The sequence below is a fragment of the Triticum aestivum genome, chromosome 5A, assembly GCF_018294505.1.
Source record: "Triticum aestivum cultivar Chinese Spring chromosome 5A, IWGSC CS RefSeq v2.1, whole genome shotgun sequence".
Lineage (NCBI taxonomy): Eukaryota > Viridiplantae > Streptophyta > Magnoliopsida > Poales > Poaceae > Triticum > Triticum aestivum.
Genome location: NC_057806.1, coordinates 436303233 through 436326521, shown reverse-complemented (window position 1 = coordinate 436326521; position 23289 = coordinate 436303233). Strand labels below are relative to the sequence as shown.

Here is a 23289-nt window from a genome sequence, read left to right as displayed (position 1 = left end):
ATTTGATTTGAAGTCGCCGAAATATGCATGAACTCGCCGTGCTTGCGGCGTTCAAAAATATCCCGTGGGCGTCGCGACTGGATGGCATCACGCCCCCAGCGCGCGTGTTGCGCCGGTGCGTCCCAGGGGCAATTTTTAGCGCTTTTGGGAGGTCAACGGCTGGAGATGCTCTTAAGATAAGTTCATGTGCGCATGTGACAGAGGCAGACTGATTGACTGACTGTTGGTCCAAATGAGGCACTTACTTGTACGTACCCACGCGATAGCTAGAGGAGACATATGCTTCATTTCCCTCCACACATCCCTGCTCTGAAATTTCCTACAGGTACGGTAGACATTAATTAGCCGTCGTTCTCGAGCCGAGCTAGCATGTTTCTTCCAGAAAGATTCTCGAACGAGCTTGTTTTGGCTTGTTGCCATGACTTTCATTTAGCACGTTAGTTTTACAAAGATCTCGAGTTCTCACTAGCAGATCGCTGCTGCGGAAAACTCCAGTTGCAGGAACAGTGCGCACGCCCACCGTAGAAAGCTGACTTTCAACGGCCAGCCACGGCAAAATCTGGAGGGAGACCGACCTAGACCACCAGTGTGGTCAACGACTTTGGCCCCGCACCGTCCACACGCGGCTCGATCGCACGTCGCTGCACTCTGGAAGGCCGGAGATGCCATGGATTGTTTCAGTTAACCGTACGTAGCAGAAGCGGCCACGCGTGCACGTTTGGTTAGCTTGACCGCGCCACGTCTACTGATCAGCTAAGTTGCGATCGACATGTATACAGATCGGGAGAATTCCATGCCTGGCGCCAAGTAATTCTGGTAGTCGTACCATTACACAATCAGCTGAGTGTGAGCTTGGAGAGAGAGAGAGAGAGAGAGAGAGAGAGAGAGAGAGAGAGAGAGATGTTTGGCTGGTCAATGAAATGAACTGGCTGGCGTACCACCACAAACTCATGGATTCACGTACGTACCAAAAAGGCTAAAGTACTACCACAACCACAATCCTTTGTCACGGCCGGTTATGGGAGCTGTGACGCTTCTCCGGGTGGCCACGGCCACGGCAGTCCTCCTCGCTCTCGTGCTCCTCGTCGGAGCTTCCAGTGTCACAGCGCAGGGGGGTGGTGTGGCTCCTCCTCGGCGGCGGCGGCAGGTGGTGGACGTGGGTGTGATCTTGGACAGGTCGACATGGGTGGGGAACATCAGCTGGACATGCATCGAGCTGGCTCTCGAGGACTTCTACGCCGACGCTAGATACGCCGGCTACCGCACCAGGCTGAAGCTCCACCTCCGGGACACCGGCCCCGGCGCCGTCGACGCCGCGTCCTCAGGTACGTGCCCGCTGCACAGCCTCCCCGAGTCCCCGTTCCACTGCTCCACGAGCAGTACTCGCTTTTTTTTCTTTTGAGACATACGAGCAGTACTCGCTAGGATAGGATGACGGGCACATGGGCCGAATGATCTTCTGACAATATATGGGCCTTAATTTTTTGGGTGGGCCGATCATTGGCCTTGAGCAGCTAATAAGATCAGCCTAGTTTGCCCCATGACCCCTAAAAAAAAGCGGGGGTGGCGCGGTTGCCCTGCCCTGTTCTACCTTTTTTCGCTTCCCATGTCGCCGGCGGCCGGCGCCGCCCTCCCAGGCGCGCCCTCGGCTTGTTTCAACACCGTCGCGCCGCCCTCCGAGGTATAGATAGAAGGTACACCCTGCTTCTCCGCCCCCAGCTCGTCGAGCCAAGTAATTTCGGAAGCCCTCGATTTGGAACTGAAGTAGGAGTATGTGAGTTGAAAAGCTAGAGGTACTCTCAAAAGTTGTTATTTAAGTCTGTTTATTATTCGAGGGAAAATATGTTTTTATTTATTGTGCTTTCTGTTATGGTATAAAAGTATAAAACCGACCTCGTGTATACCGAACCTTTTATACTTCACATTTTACACCAATTTAATCATATGCCAGTGAATAGAGCCACCGAAAAGCTTAGGTACTGCTATGTGCTGTACCTATGCATGTTTTCCTTGCATGTGTTTGATAGTGACCCTTAATTTGCTGTAAAATATACTGTATGTTTTAAAGTAGTATCATTGCAGGTATTGATCTACTGAAAAATGTCCGCGTGCAAGCCATCGTTGGGCCGCAGACGTCAGCTCAGGCTAAATTTCTTGCGGAGCTTGGGGAAAAATCATCGGTTCCAATCATTTCATTCTCTGCAAATTGCCCGACGCCATCTGGACAAACTCCATACTTCATCCGGACGGCATGGAACGACTCCTCTCAAGCGGAGGCTATTGCCGCACTTGTTCAGAAACACAGTTGGAGGGAAGTCATCCCTGTATTTGAGGATGACGATTCCAATACCAGGTTCATTCCTGATCTTGTTGACGCTCTCAGACAAGTCGACACTCATGTTTCATACAGGTGCAAGATCCATCCTTCAGCCACAGAGGATGATATAAAGAGTGCTATCTCCAGCTTAAAAGGCAATTGGACAAGTGTATTTGTTGTGCGTATGTCTCATACTTTAGCCCGTAACTTTTTCAAGCTTGCTAAAGATGAGGGGATGATGGACCGGGGCTTTGTCTGGATTACTGCATATGGCTTGACAGATATCTTTGATGTGGTTGGTTCGCCAGCACTTGATGTGATGCGAGGAGTTCTTGGGGTGAAACCTTATGTTCAAGATACAGTGGAACTTCATAAACTTAGTCAGAGATGGCGCAAGAAATACCAGTTGGAAAATCCTGGAATTTCAGTAAGTATTCCCGCAGTGTATGGTATCTATGCTTATGATACCATATGGGCATTAGCATTAGCAGCAGAGAAGGCTGGATATGTGAATTCAGACTTTGGGCCATCTGTAACAAACAATGGGTCCACTGACTTTGACAGAATAGATACTTCAAAGGCTGCTGAAAAATTGCGAGGCTCACTCTTGGACATCAAGTTCATGGGTATGAGCGGGAACTTCAATATTGCAGACATGCAGTTAGTATCAGTCAATTACACGATAATCAACATTATTGGTCAGGAGAGAATAGTAGTCGGTTATTGGACTCCAGGATCTGGCATCTCTGGCAGTCTAAATGTGAAGGCCGATCTTGGCACCATTGTATGGCCAGGAGATAATGAAAATGTGCCTAGAGGTTGGCTATTGCCAATGAATAAAACTCTCCAAATAGGCATACCTGTCAAACCTGGGTTTGACGAATTTGTAAAATTTGAAAATGGTAAACCCAAAGGGTTCTGCATAGATGTGTTTGAGGCAGTAATTAATGCATTATCCTACGATGTACCCCGTCACTATAAGCCGTTTGCAGACGAGAAAGGAAATAGTAAAGGAACTTATGACGATCTTGTCTACAGTGTTTATCGTAAGGTATGCATGGACTTCTTTTTGTTCCATTTTTCTCCTTTTTATGATCTCTCCTACCCCAGAGGTATATTTGGAGCTAAAACTGGCAAAAATGAAATAAATTCGTGAGATTATCAAAATGGCCTATCCACAATATGATTTCATTGTTTTTTTCTCAAATATAAGGTATACAAAGAGTAGAGTGTAATGATCTAATTGACCATTGGTCATTAGTATAGAGACGTCTAAAATCATATATCTGCACTCGTTCATGAAGGTTTTCTTTATTGTTGCTTCTTTAACCCGTGCACAAACAAGGAAAAAAACAGTCTACTTGACAAATTGTACAGTTCCTTTCTTTTTCCTGATTGTATTACATTTTTTGTACAATTTACCATTCATGAGAATTTTTGAGATTTAGTCAGACTCTTCTTCTAGATGATTTTGATTAATTGCTTGCATTTTGTCTTATATGCATTATTTTAATGGTGTATCAATATGAATACGCCCAGTTGAGGGTTGTCTCCCAGTTCTTATTTTAATTAACAGTTATAAGTACTTTGCATATGTTGTACTCTTCTAAAGCCTGTAAGGTTAAAAGGGGAATTGTAGACTTTTAAAGCCATCGGAAGTTTCTCAACTCACTTTATATGTGTTGCTGGCAGGAATATGATGTGGTGGTAGGTGATATAACAATCTTGGCCAACCGTTCTCTATATGTGGATTTTACTCTTCCTTACACAGAGTCAGGGGTGCGCATGCTGGTTCCAGTCTGGGACCAGAGGCAGAAGACTGCATGGACATTCCTAGATCCTTTGACAGCTGACCTATGGTTAGGAACTGGGGCCTTCTTTGTCTTCACAGGTTTTGTAGTCTGGTGTATTGAGCATAGAACAAATAAAGATTTCAGAGGGCCCCCAGGCAGTCAAATTGGATCGGTCTTCTACTTCTCCTTCTCAACACTCGTGTTTGCTCATAGGGAGAGGATACTGAACAACTTATCAAGAATTGCAGTAGTTGTTTGGCTTTTCGTGGTGCTGATATTGCAGCAGAGTTATACTGCAAGTTTAAGCTCAATTCTCACAGTGGAACAACTTCAGCCAACAGTCACCGATTTAGAAGAAGTTATCAGGAACGGGAGCTATGTCGGCTACCTCAATGATTCTTTCTTGCCTGTTCTTTTGAAAAGGTTGAAAATTGATGAATCAAAGATGATTGCCTTCGACTCTCCTGAGCAATACAATGAAGCCTTAACATCTGGAAGAGTTGCAGTCATTATTGATGAGATACCATACCTTAAGGTGTTCCTTAAACAGTATTGCCACAACTACACTATGGTTGGACCAACCTACAAGCTCGATGGATTTGGTTATGTGAGTACCAGTTTCCTGTTTTTGTATAGTAGCACATTTTCCGCTTTCTGAATCCTAGATGCTGAATCAATTTCTTCTGCTATTTTGCTGTAGGATCATGCTAGTAGCTCAAATTTGTATATATTTATAGGCCATCAGACTATCTCCAGAAGAAACGTTATTAGAGTGAACTGTTGGTTAAAATTATAGTTTTAGCCAATCTTTGAATTGTACTTTAAAATTCCTGATTTGTCACATGTGAACAAGCTAATGAAGGACGAACTTAAGATTAGATATTTTCATTGTCAAGAACCTAAAAATGCTTGATCATGTTCTGTGGAAAGTGGTGCCATATTATTTGTTTTCAATTGGGAAATAGAATGCTTGCTTGCTTCTTGAAGTGTTGAATGACATGATAAATCTACTTAATAAGGTCTTCATTTTGTTTGCTTTAACTTTCTGTTTGTATTACACTAAGCTGTATCAAGTATATCGAGTTTAATTTCAGTTAGATCATTAGCCATTCTGAGAGCGAGCATTATGATCAATCACCTTACCAAGGGCTTGCGTGAATGACCAATATAACTGCCTTGCTTTATTTTGGGCTGGTGGAAATTGATAATTTAATAACTGGCTCAGCACTATGCCTGGCATGTATACCACCAGTGAAGCCTGTTCTGATCCTCATTGTGTGCTAACTCTGCAGGCATTCCCTCGAGGCTCTCCACTCACACCTGATATTTCGAGGGGAATACTGAAATTCGCATCAGATGACAGAATGGTTAATATGCAGAAAGAATTGTATGGCGCTACGTCATGCCTTGACAAAGATGACTCCCAAACTTCAAGCAGCCTTACATTGCACAGTTTTCAGGGGTTGTTCATCATCACTGGAACATCTTCAGTGCTGGCATTAATCATGCACGCTGTCATAACCATTTATAACAACCGACATGAATTCAGCAGTGACGGCAGTCAGAGTTCATGGCCCAGATGGCCTGCCGTTCTCTCTAAGCTCTTCCATGAGGGCGATAATCCATCTAATACTCCAGTTAAAGACGAGCCCGCAATAGAAAATGTTGGTGGTGCAATGGAGAGCCCACTAAACATAACTAATCACATTATTGAGCACCTCACAGACATGGATACAGGAAGCCCACCAGAAGGAGAAGGAACACCAGGCAGGGAACTTTCAGTTCAGGACACGGAACCACTGTCATTTGCATACATGCATTCTGAGAGGGGGCATAATGGAGCAGCTTCTTTGTCTCGTAATGGGAGCTCTATCCGGAGGAGACAGATAAGCATGGAATGACACACGTGGTGAGCGTGTAATTACTGATAACTGTAATTTAGGCATTCATTTAGCTCTCTCTGTTTTCAGTTTCTCTCTTTTGGAACACATAGCTCGATGTGCATTGCCACATTGGAAATTAATGGTAGCTGTGAGGAGCAACCGGTTCAGATGCTTGTGGTTTCGATAAAAAGGAAATTATTAGCCTGCATATTGGTTTTCCAGGAGCTGTTCGTCTTGTAAGGTGCCACCTGATGCTATTTTCCAGGAGCTGTTACATACTAATATATGGAACGCAAAATATGTACTCCACATGCAAAGTATACATAAATATGCAACATGTACTGTTTTTACTTGTTTGCTCCTGAACTTTTTCTAGCATTCTGGCATTCTCGCTGCTTGCTTTTCTTGAAGTAAAATCGAACAACTTTCTTGAACTTGTTCTAGCATTCTCGAGATCGAAGCCTTTTACTTCTCGCCGGATATCACCGTGCGCCATCAGCAGAACAACTTCAAGATGACCTTGTATACAGCCCCACAAATTACTCTTGCTTAACATGTGTTGCCGAGTACATTTGCATCATTGTGTTGATTTCAAAAATTAAAAATCCAAGAAATATTACATAGTATAGGCCTATCTCGCTTTGCAATGTGTTATACAAGCTTTGCAATGTGTTATACAAGATTTGCTCTAAGGTCCTAGCTAATAGACTGAGGGAGATTCTGGACGAGATCATTTTGGAGGAGCAAAGCGCGTTTGTGCCGGTCAGATTGATCATGGACAACGTAATCACATCATACGAATGCATTCACTCAATGAAGCGGAAGAAAGGAAAGACATGGTGGTGTGCTGTGAAGGTCGATATGATGAAAGCATACAATTGCGTGGAATGGGCCTATTTGCAGGGGATCATGCAGAGACTGGGCTTTGCAGAGGAGTGGGTCTCGTTGATCATGCAATGTGTATCCTCTGTTAGTTTTTAGGTGAAGGTGAATGGCGAGTTATTACCGTCATTTCGACGGTCCTGCGGAATCCTTTAAGGAGATCCTATCTCCCCATATTTATTCCTGCTTTGTGGTGAAGGACTTTCGTGCTTGTTAAAGAATTACGATGCAGGTTGGGTTGATCGAGGAATTCGTGTAGGAGCGAGGGCACCATGGATCTCGCATCTGCTTTTTGCGGATGATTGCCTTATCTTCATAAAATCTGATGGAAGAAGTGCTTCTCGGCTTAATAATGAAATATTGGAGGCCTATAGCTATGGGTCAGGACATGAATAAGCAAAAGAGCTCAGTATTCTTCAGTCCAACGGCTGCGGGCAAGAAATGTGTTGCAGATCTTTAGAGAAGCCTTCTCTGGAAAATATCTTGACCTTCCGACGGCTGCGGGCAAGATTACAGAGCAACTTTTTATACACATAGTGGAGCAGTCACGTTCGAGGGTGCAAGGATGCTGTGAGAAAATGATGGCACGTGCAGCAGAAGAGGTACTTTTGAAGTCCATTATTCAGGCCTTACTGACTTACTCTATGAGTTGTTTTAAACTCACTAAGGGGCTATGCAAGAAAATAACGACAATTATTTCAAAATACTGGTGGGCTGAATCTTTGGATAAAAGAGGTATACATTGGCAATTTTGAGAGAAATTGTTGGTGTCAAAATTCAGAGGTGGCATGGGGTTTCAGGACCTTGAGCTTTTTAATGATTGCATGCTAGCGAAACAAGCATGGCAACTACTGGATAACCCGGAGAGCCTTTGTGCTCGGGAGTTGAAGGGTAGGTACTACCCTAACTGCGACTTCCTTGCTGCGGACTGCTGGAATAACGCCTCACAAACATGGAAAGCTATCATACAGGGGAGAGAGGTGCTGACGGCATATTTCATCAGAAGGATTGGAGATGGGCGTACTATAGAGATTTGGCATGATCGGTGGATATCAGGAACAACATCTATGAAGCCAGTGTGTCGCTTAAGTGATGCACCAGTTCAATTGGTGTATGATTTGCTGGATGAAGGAACTTGTGAAAGATCGTGAATATCGCCTAGAGGGGGGGGGGGGGTGAATAGGCGTTTTAAAATAATTACGGTTTAGGCTTGAACAAATGCGGAATAAACCTAGCGGTTAATTTGTCAAGCACACAACCTAAAATAATTAGGCTCACCTATGTGCACCAACAACTTATGCTAAACAAGATAAGCAACTATGAGATAGCAAGATATATGACTAAGAACAATATGATTATCACAAAGTAAGGTGCATAAGTAAAGGGCTCGGGTAAGAGATAACCGAGGCACGCGGAGACGACGATGTATCCCGAAGTTCACACCCTTGCGGATGCTAATCTCCGTTTGGAGCGGTGTGGAGGCACAATGCTCCCCAAGAAGCCACTAGGACCACCGTAATCTCCTCACACCCTCGCACAATGCAAGATGCCGTGATTCCACTAAGGGACCCTTGAGGGCGGTCACCGAACCCGTACAAATGACACCCCTTGTGGGCGGTCACTGAACCCGTACACTTTGGCAACCCTTGGGAGCGGTCACCGAAACCGTCAAATTGCTCGGGGCGATCTCCACAACCTAATTGGAGACCCCGACACTTGCCCGGAGCTTTACACCACAATGATTGAGCTCCGAACACCACCAACCGTCTAGGGCGCCCAAGCACCCAAGAGGAACAAGCTCAAGGGTACCAAGCACCCAAGAGTAATAAGCTTCTCAACTTGTAACTTCCACGTATCACGTGGAGAACTCAAACCGATGCACCAAATGCAATGGCAAGGGCACACGGAGTGCCCAAGTCCTTCTCTCCCAAATCCCACCAAAGCAACTAATGCTAGGGAAGAAAATGAGAGGAAGAACAAGGAGTACACCAAGAACTCCAAGATCTAGTTCCAAGGGGTTCCCCTCACATAGAGGAGAAAGTGATTGGTGGAAAAGTGGATCTAGATCTCCTCTCTCTTTTCCCTCAAAAACTAGCAAGAATCCATGGAGGGATTGAGAGTTAGCAAGCTCGAAGAAGGTCAACAATGAGGGAAGAACGCAAGCTCAAGGGATAAAGTTCATTGGGGAAGAAGACCCCCTTTTATAGGAGGGAAAAAATCCAACCGTTATGCTGACAATCCGCACAGAGCGGTAGTACCGCTCCTACGAGCGGTACTACCGCTAGGGCAACAGAAGCCCAATGAAACAACACTGCAAAGGGGTAACAGGGCGGTATTACTGTAGGAACGGTACTACCGCATGCCCTTGCGGTACTACCACACGACCACGGATGAAAAGAAAAACTGCCGCGCCTACAACCGCTGGTGCTAGCTACGAGAAAAAGTCGGCACGGTACTACTGCTCACAGGGAGCGGTACTACCGCATAAGGGCGGATGTAAAAAATTACATCCGCGCCTACTACCGCACGCAACAGCGCCAGGACACGAGGCAGCGGTACTACCGCTCACCAGGAGCGCTACTACCGCGTAGGGCGCGAAAGTAAAAAATTACTTTCGCGCCTACTTCCGTGCGCGTCAGCGTTCTGGGCTAGAGGTAGCGGTACTACCGCTCACCAGGAGCGGTACTACCGCTGGCCCCTGCGGTACTACCGCTCCCTTAAGTAGTACTACCGCACGCCACAGAGGCTTTAGCACTTGGATGCCTTCAAAACGCAGCTAAAGACAACAGACGGATCCAATAAAACCAGAACTGTCATAACTTCTGCAAATGAGCTCTGAATTGAGCAAACTCAAGCTTGTTGGATACAAGACGACGAGTAGCATCAAAACAGTGAAACCTCCGACAGAGAAGAATGGGCATAACCTCCAACATCGAAAACATCATAGAAGATGTAAGTGAACTCTGTTTTCGATGAACTCGAGCTTGTCATCAAGATGACCATAAGCTCCAAAACTCACAAAGAGAAACAAACAAGAACCGAGAAAGATAATGCAAGGATGCAATGGTTTGATCTCTCTATGAATGATACGATCAAGCTACTCATCGAGATCCCCCCTTGATAGTACGGCAATCGATCCTATAACCCGGTCTCCCAACTACCACCATGAGACCGAAAAAATAGAAAACCTATCAAGGGCAAATCTTTGCCTTGCACATGGTCCACTTGAGCTAGATGATGACAATCTTGACTCCCTCAAGTTGGACCACCTTTCTTGATTGCGTTGGCTCGATGAAGACTAGTTGATTGCTCCCCCATACTCCACTATGGGTGAGCCACTCTTCCACATATCTTCACAAATCCATTGTTACCACAATGGACGGCAAGCTTCAAGCATTTGATCTCTTCATGATGCTCCACTTGAACTTGCACACCGCAACCTAAACCCACAAAGAACACTCACGAAGACCATGGGTTAGTACACAAAGCGTAATTGATAATGCTTACCATACCATGGGATCACTTGATCCCTCTCGGTACATCTTCTATGCTTTGTGAGTTGATCAACTTGATTCACTCTTTGACTTAGTCTTGATCAACCTCTCACAAGACCAATCTTTAGGTAATTCCTTGAATAGCACCTTGGTCGACACAAACTCTCCTTGAAACCAACACATGTACTTCAAGAAAAGCCTATGGACAAAACCTTAAAATATAACTCAAGGCAACCATTAGTCCATAGAGATTGTCATCAATTACCAAAACCAAACATGGGGGCACCGCATGTTCTTCCAACTGGGAAATGGAACAAGGATCTGGTGTAACAACTATTTATCCCATCGGATGCTGAAGCAATAATGAGTTTGCCTAGGCCTCGGGCTGCCATGGGAGATTTCTGGGCATGGGAGCGGGAAACATCAGGGATATTTTCAGTCTGGTCTGCCTACCGATAGGTGATGGAAAGAAGGTGCCAAGCAGGGTCTGTACTGAACAACTCGTCAGGAGGACAGGACATCTGGAAGGCGTTGTGGAAGCTCGGAGTGCAGCCAAAAATTTGGGTCTTGTGGTGGCGTGTGCTTAAGAACATGTTGTCTAATGGGAGCTCCGGCAGAGACATGTTATGGAAACATCATTCCGTCTGATGTGTGGACAGGAGTATGAAACATTATTTCATGTGCTCACTCAGTGTGATCATGCAAATATTTTTTGAGATGCAACATATGATTTCTTTGGCATTGAGATGTGCTACCTCTTGAGCACTGCGTTGGATTTCCCCGAAGAGGAAGGGATGATGCAACAAAGTAGTGTAAGTATTTCCCTCAGTTTTTGAGAACCAAGGTATCAATCCAGTAGGAGGCTACACTCGAGTCCCTCGTACCTACACAAAAACAATAGCTCAATGCAACCAACGCGCTTAGGGGTTGTCAATCCCTTCACGGTCACTTACGAAAGTGAGATCTGATAGAGATGATAAATAATATTTTTGGTATTTTTGGTATAAAGATGCAAAGTAAATAAAGTAAAAGCAAAGCAATAATAAAGTGATGGAGATTGATATGATGAGAAAGAGACCCGGGGGCCATAGGTTTCACTAGTGGCTTCTCTCAAGAGCATAAGTATTCTACGGTGGGTGAACAAATTACTGTTGAGAAATTGATAGAATTGAGCATAGTTATGAGAATATCTAGGTATGATCATGTATATAGGCATCACGTCCGAGACAAGTAGACCGAAACGATTCTGCATCTACTACTATTACTCCACTCATCGACCGCTATCCAGCATGCATCTAGAGTATTAAGTTAAAAACAGAGTAACGCCTTAAGCAAGATGACATGATGTAGAGGGACAATTTCATGCAATATGATAAAAACCCCATCTTGTTATCCTCGATGGCAACAATACAATACGTGCCTTGTTGCCCCTTCTGTCACTGGGAAAGGACACCGCAAGATTGAACCCAAAGCTAAGCACTTCTCTCATGGCAAGAACAACCAATCTAGTAGGCCAAACCAAACTGATAATTCGAAGAGACTTGCAAAGATAACCAATCATACATAAAAGAATTCAGAGAAGATTCAAATATTATTCATAGATAGACTTGATCATAAACCCACAATTCATCGGTCTCAACAAACACACCGCAAAAAGAAGATTACATCGAATAGATCTCCACAAGAGAGGGGGAGAACATTGTATTGAGATCCAAAAAGAGAGAAGAAGCCATCTAGCTACTAGCTATGGACCCGTAGGTCTGAAGTAAACTACTCACACTTCATCGGAGGGGCTTGGATGATGATGTAGAAGCCCTCCGTGATCGATGCCCCCTCCGGCGGAGCTCCGGAACAGGCCCCAAGATGGGATCTCGTGGATACAAAAAGTTGCGGCGGTGGAATTAGGTTTTTGGCTCCGTCCTCGATCGTTTGGGGTACGTGGATATATATATAGGAGGAAGAAGTACGTCGGTGGAGCTTCGAGGGGCCCATGAGGCAGGGGGCACGCCCTAGGGGGGGCGCCCCCTACCCTCGTGACCACCTCGTGGCTTCCTTGACGGAGGGTCCAAGTCTCCTGGATCTTATCTGATGAGAAAATCACGTTTCCGAAGGTTTTATTCCGTTTGGACTCCGTTTGACATTCCTTTTCTTCGAAACCCTAAAACACGCAAAAAACAACAATTCTGGGCTGGGCCTCCGGTTAATAGGTTAGTCCCAAAAATAGTATAAAAGTGGAAAATAAAGCCCAATAATGTCTAAAACAGTAGATAATATAGCATGGAGTAATCAAAAATTATAGATACGTTGGAGACGTATCAAGCATCCCCAAGCTTAATTCCTGCTCGTCCTCGAGTAGGTAAATGATAAAAACAGAATTTTTGATGTGGAGTGCTACTTGGCATAATTTTAATGTAATTCTTCTTAATTGTGGTATGAATATTCAGATCCGAAAGATTCAAGAAAAAAGTTCATATTGACATAAAAATGATAATACTTCAAGCATACTAACTAAGCAATTATGTCTTCTCAAAATAACATGGCCAAAGAAAGTTTGATGACCCACAAGTATAGGGGATCTATCGTAGTTCTTTCTATAAGTAAGAGTGTCGAACCCAACGAGGAGCAGAAGGAAATGATAAGCGGTTTTCAGTAAGGTATTCTCTGCAAATACTGAAATAAGTGGTAACAGATAGTTTTGTGATAAGATAGATTGTAACGAGCAACAAGTAACAAAAGTAAATAAAGTGCAGCAAGGTGGCCAAATCCTTTTGTAGCAAAGAACAAGCCGGAACAAACTCTTATAATAGGAAAAGCGCTCCCGAGGACACATGGAAATATCGTCAAGCTAGTTTTCATCACGTTCATATGATTCGCGTTCGATACTTTGATAATTTGATATGTGGGTGGACCGGTGCTTGGGTGCTGCTCTTACTTGAACAAGCATCCCACTTATGATTAACCTCTATTGCAAGCATCCGCAACTACAAGAAAAGTATTAAGGTAAACTGTGACGCCCGGATAATTAAGCTACAGTAATTCTCTGCTAATGGTGCCACGTCACTTCAATTACTGTTGCTACTCTCATGTTAGTTTGAAATCGATTTAAATTCAAATTCAAAATCAAGCAAACAATAAAAGTTTTCAAATATTAAAACTAAAATGTTCGGAGTGAACCAAATATTGCATAGGTAATTATGGTGGAGAAACCACACTTTTATAAAATAGCTAAATGCTCTAAAGTAAATAAACAGTAGCTAAAACCAGTAATTAAATTCATTTTATAATATATAAAATGTTAAACTAAATTGTTTGGGCGCCCAAGTTATTGTGGCATTAGAATAAGTAGTAATACAATTTTAGGAACTAATTTTATAATTTATAAAACTAACATAAATAGTAACAAAAAGGAAAAAAGGAAAATAATAAAAAGTTAAAAAAAACAAAGCTAAAAAAAAGGAGAAGAAACAACAGACCCCCCCCCGCTGGGCCTCGTGGCCCAGCTGGCCACCAGGCCGCCCCACGGCCCAACCGGCCGGCCCACCCCATGGCCCCTTAACCCCCACTCCCCACCGAACCCTAGCCCCGACACCACCCACTCGCCCCACTCACCCACGTCTCTCCCCCTCTCCTCTCGATCCCATCTGGATCGGGGAGGGGCTCAACCCCGCCGCGCCTACCGCGTCGCCCCCGACGGCCCGCCTCGTCTGCCGCCGGCTGAAGGCCTCCCGTCGCCGGAGCCACCACGCCAGCCCGCCTTCCGTCTCCTCCCGCACGGCGCCTGCCCCCTCGACCCGTACTGGATCGGGAGCTCGACCCCGGCGCCCCGATGCCGCTCGTCCTCGTCTCGCCACCACCTCGCCGGCGCAGCACCTCCCGGCCTCCTCCCCCTCCCTCGGCTGGATCTGGATCGGGGAACCCCCCCCCCCCCGATCCCATCGCCCGTCGCCGCGATGACCTCGCCGCCCCGCGCCCGGAGAACGCCGCCTCACCGGAGCCCCTCCCCCGCCGGCCTGCTTCCCCGCCGCACGTCGTCCCCGACAACCTCCTCGCCACCCCGCTGCCCTGACCCTACTTCCCCCCCCCGTGAGCTCCCTCCTCTCCCCCCTTTCCCTCTGTCGCCGGCGCCATCCGCACCCAGGCGCGGCCCCGCACAGCGGTCGCCACGCCCGACGGCGCGCGTCGTGCGCCCCTCGCGCGTCCGGCCACCGCACTCGCCCCGCGCGACGCGCCATCGTGCGCGAGCACGCGCCCGCCTCTTCCTGCCTCCCCGCGACGGCCCCGCTCCCTCCCGGTCGCGCGCCGGCCACCCCAGCTCCGACCCCTCCGCCCTGCGTTAGCCGTCGTCCCTCCGCCGCCTCCCTTGGCCTGGCCGCCGGCGCCGGCGTGCGCCGCGCGCCCTCGGGGTTGCGCCCGCACCCCCTGCACACGGCGCCCGACGCCCGTTGTGCCCGCTCGGACGCACGCCCGCCCCCGAAAGCCCGCGCGCCCGTTATGCCCCTGTGGGCCGATGACAGTGGGGGCCCACACCCCCCAAAAGTTTTAATAAAAAAAGATTAAAAAATAATAAAAATAAATAAATAATAATTAAATTAATTAATTAGTTAAAGAATTAATTAAGCTAATTAATCACAATTAGATTAACCTAATTAACTATTAGTTAATTAATCAAACAATGACAGTGGGGCCCACCCCCTAATTAATTATGGTTAGTTTAATTAATCGGTTAATTAAAATGTGTCGCTGACCAGTGGGACCCACTGGTCAGGTTGACCAGTCAACTCTGTTGACTGCTGATGTGAGCATGACATCATGCTGATGTCATTAATCTATTTTTTAGAATTAATTTAAATAATTAATTAAATTCCAGAAATTAATAAAATCTTTAGAAAATCATAACTTTTAATCCGTAACTCGGATTAAAATATTTTCAACATGAAAGTTACTCAGAACGACGAGACGAATCCGGATACGCAGTCCGTTCGTCCGCCACACACCCCTAACCTATCGAACTCGCAACTTTCCCCCTCCGGCTCCTCTGCCCGAAAACATGAAACACCGGGGATATTTTCCCGGATGTTTCCCCCCTTAACCGGCATCACCTCATACCACGTTAGGTCACGCCTAGCATCGTTACTTGTCTTGTCATGCATCGATATGCATCTGTTAGACTACGAGACCGACGCTACTGCTGCCCAGTTCGACTACGGAGTTGACGACCCCTCTCTCTTGCCAGAGCAACCAGGCAAGCCCCCCCTTGATCACCAGATATCGCCTATTCTCCTTTATACTGCTTGCATTAGAGTAGTGTAGCATGTTACTGCTTCCAGTTAATCTTATACTGCTGCATAGCCTGTCCTTGCTACTATTGTTGTTACCTTTACCTGCTATCCTACTGCTTAGTATAGGATGCTAGTGTTCCATCAGTGGCCCTACACTCTTGTCCGTCTGCCATGCTATACTACTGGGATGTGATCACTCCGGGAGGTGATCACGGGCATATACTATACTTTACACAGTTACATTACCTGTGATACTGTTCGAAGATGGGGGCTGAAGGGGCAGGTGGCTCCATCCCGGTAGAGGTGGGCCTGGGTTCCCGACGGCCCCCGACTGTTACTTTGTGGCGGAGCGGCAGGACAGGTTGAGACCACCTAGGAGACAGGTGGGCCTGGCCCTGTTCGGCGTTCGCGGATACTTAACATGCTTGGTATTTGATCTGAGTCGGCTACGAGCCTATACGCACTAACCATCTACGTGGGAGTAGTTATGGGTATCTCGACATCGTGGTATCAGCCGAAGCACTTCGTGACGCCAGCGACTGAGTGGCGCGCGCCGGATTGGAACGTAAGCCTGCTCTTGTATTAAGGGGGCTAGTTCTGCTTTCGGTCGCGTACGCAACATGCAGGTGTGCTATGGGCGATGGGCCCAGACCCCTGTGCGCTTAGGTTTAGACCGGCGTGCTGGCCTCTCTGTTGAGCCTAGGTGGGGCTGCGACATGTTGATCTTCCGCGACCGGGCATGACCCAGGAAAGTGTGTCCGGCCAAATGGGATCGAGCGTGTTGGGTAAGTTGGTGCACCCCTGCAGGGAAGTTAATCTATTCGAATAGCCGTGATCTTCGGTAACAGGACGACTTGGAGTTGTACCTTGACCTTATGACAATTAGAACCAGATGCTTAATAAAACACACCCTTCCAAGTGCCAGATACAACCGGTGGTCGCTCTCTCTCAGGGTTACGAGGAGGGGATCGCCGGGTAGGATTATGCTATGCGATGCTACTGGAGATGCTACTTGGAGATGCTACTTGGAGGACTTCAATCTACTCTCTTCTACATGCTGCAAGACGGAGGCTGCCAGAAGCGTAGTCTTCGATAGGACTAGCTATCCCCCTTTTTATTCTGGCATTCTGCAGTTCAGTCCACCAATATGGCCCTTTACACATATACCCATGCATATGTAGTGTAGCTCCTTGCTTGCGAGTACTTTGGATGAGTACTCACGGTTGCTTTTCTCCCTCTTTTCCCCTTTCCCTTCTACCTGGTTGTCGCAACCAGATGCTAGAGCCCTGGAGCCAGACGCCACCGTCGACGATGATTCCTACTACTCTGGAGGTACCTACTACTACGTGCAGGCCGCTGACGACGACCAAGAGTAGTTAGGAGGATCCCAGGCAGGAGGCCTGCGCCTCTTTCGATCTGTATCCCAGTTTGTGCTAGCCTTCTTAAGGCAAACTTGTTTAACTTATGTCTGTACTCAGATATTGTTGCTTCCGCTGACTTGTCTATGATCGAGCACTTGTATTCGAGCCCTCGAGGCCCCTGGCTTGTATTATGATGCTTGTATGACTTATTTATGTTTTAGAGTTGTGTTGTGATATCTTCCCGTGAGTCCCTGATCTTGATCGTACACGTTTGCGTGCATGATTAGTGTACGATTGAATCGGGGGCGTCACATAAACCTAACCATAGCATGAAACATATGGATCCAAATCAGCCCCTTACGAAGCAACGCATAAACTAGGGTTTAAGCTTCTGTCACTCTAGCAACCCATCATCTACTTATTACTTCCCAATGCCTTCCTCTAGGCCCAAATAATGGTGAAGTGTTATGTAGTCGACGTTCACATAACACCACTAGAGGCTAGACAACATACGTCTTATCAAAATATCAAACGAATACCAAATTCACATGACTACTCATAGCAAGACTTCTCCCTTGTCCTCAGGAACGAACGTAATTACTCACAAAGCATATTCATGTTCATAATCAGAGGGGTAATAATATGCATATAGGATCTGAACATATGATCTTCCATCAAATAAACCAACTAGCATCAACTACAAGGAGTAATCTACACTACTAGCAACCTACTAGCACCAATCTCGGACTTTGAGACAAGAATTGGATACAAGAGATGAACTAGGGTTTGGAGATGAGATGGTGCTGGTGAAGATGTTGATGGAGATTGCCCTCTCCCGATGAGAGGAGCGTTGGTGATGACGATGGTGATGATTTCCCCCTCCTGGAGGGAAGTATCCCCGGCAGAACAGCTCCGCCGGAGCTCTAGATTGGATCCGCCAAGGTTCCGCCTCGTGGCGGCGGAGTCTCATCCCGAAAAGTTCCTTCCTATTTTTTCTCATCGAAAGACCTCATATAGGAGAAGATGGACGTCGGAGAGCCACCAGGGGGCCCACGAGGTAGGGGGCGCCCTAGGGGGGGCGCCCTCGTGAGCAGGGTGTGGGCCCCCTGGCCTTCATCTTTGGCAAGGATTTTTCTTTATTTATTTTAAGATGTTCCGTGGAGTTTCAGGACTTTTGGAGTTGCGCAGAATAGTCTCTAATATTTGCTCCTTTTCCAGCCCAGAATTCCAACTGTCGGCATTCTCCCTCCTTATGTAAACCTTGTAAAATAAGAGAGAATAGCCATAAGTATTGCGACATAAAGTGAAATAACAGCCCATAATGCAATAAATATCGATATAAAAGCATGATGCAAAATGGACGTATCAACTCCCCCAAGCTTAGACCTCGTTTGTCCTCAAGCGAAAAGCCGATAACAATAAATATGTTCTCATGTTTAGAGGTAGAGGCATCGATAAAATAAAATAAAATACGTACATGAAGGCATCATGATTATTCTCATAACAGCAACATATATAGATTTTGTCATATGATTACTTATATTCAATTGATGATCTATTCACAATGCAAAAGTATAAATCATAAACCTTATTGGGCTCCGACAAACTATAATCTCAGTCATTGAAGCAATTGCAATTTATCATAACATCGGAAAGAGTCTATGTCAGAGCTAAAAAGCAAGTCCACATACTCAACGATCATTTAGTCCTCCATAATTGCTAACATTCACGCAATACTTGTGGTTACGGAGATTTAATCAGACACAGAGAAAGATAGGGGTTTATAGTTTTGCCCCACAACCTTTTACCTCAAGGGTAATGTCAACAATAATGGTTCATGCTCCCCTACATCCAATTAGATATATATATATATATATATATATATATATATATATATATATATATATATCATGTTCTTTCCAACATGCTGAGCTTGCCAAAGGATAAAATGAAAAAGAAAAGGTGAAGATCACCATGACTCTTGCATAAGGTAGAAGATAATAATAAAGGATAGGCCCTTCGCAGAGGGAAGCAGAGGTTGCCATGCGCTTTTATGGTTGGATGCATAAAATCTCAATGCAAAAGAACGTCACTTTATATTGCCCCTTGTGATATGAACCTTTATTATGCAGTCCGTCGCTTTTATTACTTTCACATCACAAGATCATATAAAGCTTATTTCTCCCACACCAATCAATCATACATATTTAGAGCAATTTTTATTGCTTTGCACCGATGACAACTTACTTGAAGGATCTTACTTAATCCATAGGTAGATATGGTGGACTCTCATGGCAAAACTAGTTTAAGGGTATTTGGAAGCACAAGTAGTATTTCTACTTGGTGCTGAGAATTTGTCTAGCATGAGGGGATAGGCAAGCTCAACAAGTTAGAGGATCCATGACAACATACTTTATCTCAGATATAAGAAAGACATGACTCATTACGTTGTCTTCCTTGTCCAACATCAACTCTTTAGCATGTCATATTTTAATGAGTGATCCCAATCATAAAAGATGTCAATGATAATATATCTATATGTGAAAACCTCCCTTTCCTTATTACTTCCTATTAATTGCAACAATGACCAAAGCTATGTCTGCCAACTCCCAACAACTTTTAATCATCATACTCTTTCTATGTGAAGTCATAACTCTTAATAAGATCAATATGAACTCTTTGCTTCTTTTTATTCTTTTTCTCTTTTCTTTTATTCATCTAAGATCATGGCAAAATAATCAAGCCCTTGACTCAATACTAATCTTTATTATATATAGCTCACGGACTCGATTACAAAGAAAGATCATAAAGCAAAATTCAAAACTAGATCATGCCATAAACTTTATTCTACTAGATCAAGATACTACTAATAGGATCGAACTAAGAAAAACGGTAAAGATAGGAGTTGTGATTGTGATACGATACCAGGGCACCTCCCCCAAGCTTGGCAGTTGCCAAGGGGAGTGCCCATACCCATGTGATTAATCTCCTTTGTCGGTGAAGAAGGTGGAGGTGGCGGATAGTCGCACATCGAGCGTAAGAGGTCCTCCAGCTTGCGAATAATGCCCTTGAGTGCAACAATATGCTCCTTCAACAAAAATTTTTCTTGTGTGAGATACTTGTTTTGTATACGAGCTAACTCAATCATCTTGAAGGCTTCGATCTCAGTTGGGGTAAGAAGGTTATGATCAAGTTGAAGTATGTCTTTTGCTGCTGGAGCTTGATCCTCCGTGGCCTTCTTGATCCTTTCATCCTTGTTGACCCTCGTGGGTTCTCCCCCCTTCAGATCTATCTTCATTAGCCAAGCATCATTGTCACCAATGATGGAGGAGGGAGACGACATGATGCCTAGCCTGGAAAACCCTGACAGAAAACAGCTCAAAACAAAAACAGAGGAGGTTTGCGTAATACGGGAGTCAAAACCTTTGGGAGGTTATATAATGATTTTTTACCGACCAAAACACGTAACGTGCAAGAAAACGGAGTCCGGAAGGCACACAAGGTGCTCACGAGGTAGGGGGCGCGCCCACCACCCTCGTGGGGCCCTCGTGTCCTTCCCGGACTGCTACTTATTTTTCTATTTTTCTAAATATTCCAAAATGGAGAGATATTGCCTTAAAAATTGTTTTGGAGTCGGTTTACTTACCGTACTACATATCTATTCCTTTTCGGGGTCTGAAACGTTCCGGAAAGTGTCTCTTATGTATTCCTCCGAGGTTACGGTTTCAATAATATTGGTTTCAACATTTATGGGATCACCTGAGATATAATGTTTAATTCTTTGACCGTTTACCACCTTCGGATTTGTGCCCTCGAAGTTGTTAATTTTTATGGCACTGGAACGATAGTCCTCTTCGATAACATAGGGGCCTTCCCATTTAGAGAGAAGTTTGCCTGCAAAAAATCTTAAACGAGAGTTGTATAGCAATACATAATCACCTACATTAAACTCACGCTTTTGTATCCTTTTGTCATGCCATCTTTTAACTTTTTCTTTAAACAACTTGGCATTTTCATAATCTTGGGTTCTCCATTCATCGAGTGAGCTAATATCAAATAACCTCTTCTCACCGGCAAGTTTAAAATCATAGTTGATCTCTTTAATAGCCCAGTATGCCTTATGTTCTAGTTCAAGAGGTAAGTGACATGCTTTTCTATAAACCATTTTATACGGAGACATACCCATAGGATTTTTGTATGCAGTTTTATAAGCCCATAATGCATCATCAAGTTTCTTAGACCAATTCTTTCTAGACCTATTAACAGTCTTTTGCAAAATTAATTTGAGCTCTCTATTGCTCAACTCTACTTGACCACTAGACTGTGGGTGATAAGGAGATACAATTCTATGATTAACACCATATTTAGCAAGCATTTTATGGAAAGCACCATGAATAAAGTGTGAACCACCATCAGTCATTAAATATCTAGGGACTCCAAACCTCGGCAAAATAACTTCCTTAAGCATTTTACTAGAAGTGTTATGATCAGCACTACTAGTTGGAATAGCTTCTACCCACTTAGTAATGTAATCAACAACAACTAAAATATGTGTGTATCCATTAGAGGCAGGAAAAGGTCCCATATAATCAAAGCCCCAAACATCAAACGGTTCAATAACAAGTGAATACTTCATAGGCATTTCTTGACGTCTACTAATATTACCAATTCTTTGACATTCATCACAAGACAAGACAAACTTACGGGCATCCTTGAAGAGAGTAGGCTAATAAAAACCAGATTGCAATACCTTATGTGCAGTTCTATCTCCAGCGTGGTGTCCTCCATAAGACTCGGAGTGACACTTGCGTAGGATCTGTTCCTGTTCATGCTCAGGTACACAACGTCTAATAACACCATCTACTCCTTTATAAAGATGTGGGTCATCCCAAAAGTAATGTCTTAAATCATAGAAAACCTTTTTCTTTTGCTGGTATGTGAAGCTAGGTGGTATAAACTTAGCAACAATATAATTAGCATAATCAGCATACCATGGAGCACTACGAGAAGTACTTATAACATTTAATTGTTCATCAGGAAAGCTATTATTAATAGGTAGCGGGTCATCAAGAATATTTCTAACCTAGACAAGTTGTCTGCAACGGGGTTCTCAGCTCCCTTTCTATCAACAATATGAAAATCAAATTCTTGCAGCAAGAGAACCCATCTAATAAGTCTAGGTTTAGCATATTTCTTTTCCATAAGATATTTAATAGCAGCATGATCAGTTTGAATAGTTACTTTAGAATCAACAATATAAGATCTGAACTTATCACAAGCAAATACAACTGCTAAAAGCTCCTTTTCAGTAGTAGCATAATTTCTTTGAGCATTGTATAGAGTCTTACTAGTATAATGAATAACATTTAATTGCTTATCAACTCTTTGCCCTAGAACAACACCTACAGCATAATCACTAGCATCACACATAATTTCAAAGGGTAAATTCCAATCAGGTGGCTGAACAACAGGTGCAGAGACTAATGCTTTCTTAAGTATTTCAAATGCTTCTACACAATCATCATCGAAGACAAATGGTATATCTTTTTGCAATAAATTAGTCAGAGGCCGAGAAATTTTTGAGAAGTCCTTAATGAACCTCCTGTAAAATCCAGTGTGACCAAGGAAACTTCTTATACCTTTGATGTCCTTGGGACATGGCATCTTTTCAATAGCATCAACCTTGGCTTTATCAACTTCAATACCTCTTTCAGAAACTTTGTGCCCCAAGACAATACCTTCATTAACCATAAAGTGGCACTTTTCCCAATTCAAGACAAGATTTGTTTCTTCACATCTTTGCAAAACTCAATCAAGATTGCTCAAGCAATCGTCAAAAGCGGAACCATAGACGGAAAAATCGTCCATGAAAACCTCACAAATCTTTTCACAAAAGTCAGAGAATATAGCAATCATGCATCTTTGAAAGGTAGCGGGTGCATTACATAAACCAAAAGGCATACGTCTATAAGCAAAAGTACCAAAAGGGCATGTAAAAGTAGTCTTTGATTGATCTCTAGCTGACACAGGTATTTGAGAGAAACCAAAATAACCATCTAGAAAGCAATAGTGTGTATGTTTGCATAATCTTTCTAGCATTTGACCAATAAAAGGTAAGGGGTAATGATCTTTCTTAGTAGCTTTATTTAATTTGCGGAAATCAATTACCATCCTATAACCTGTGATAATTCTTTGTGGAATCAATTCATCTTTATCATTAGGAACAACAGTAATACCTCCCTTCTTAGGGACACAATGGACATGACTTACCCACTCACTA

The 23289-nt window shown here is 44.4% G+C and overlaps 1 protein-coding gene across 1 annotated transcript; it reads left to right on the top strand.

Moving 5' to 3' along the window:
* The first annotated feature begins 1018 nt into the window (after window positions 1-1018).
* Window positions 1019-6302, top strand: LOC123101353 (glutamate receptor 2.9). The gene is made up of 4 exons (XM_044522845.1): window positions 1019-1325; window positions 2083-3368; window positions 4010-4717; window positions 5403-6302. Exons 1-4 carry the CDS (start codon window positions 1019-1021, stop codon window positions 6009-6011), a joined length of 2910 nt encoding a protein of 969 aa, XP_044378780.1. The 3' UTR covers window positions 6012-6302.
* The last annotated feature ends 16987 nt before the right edge of the window (window positions 6303-23289 follow it).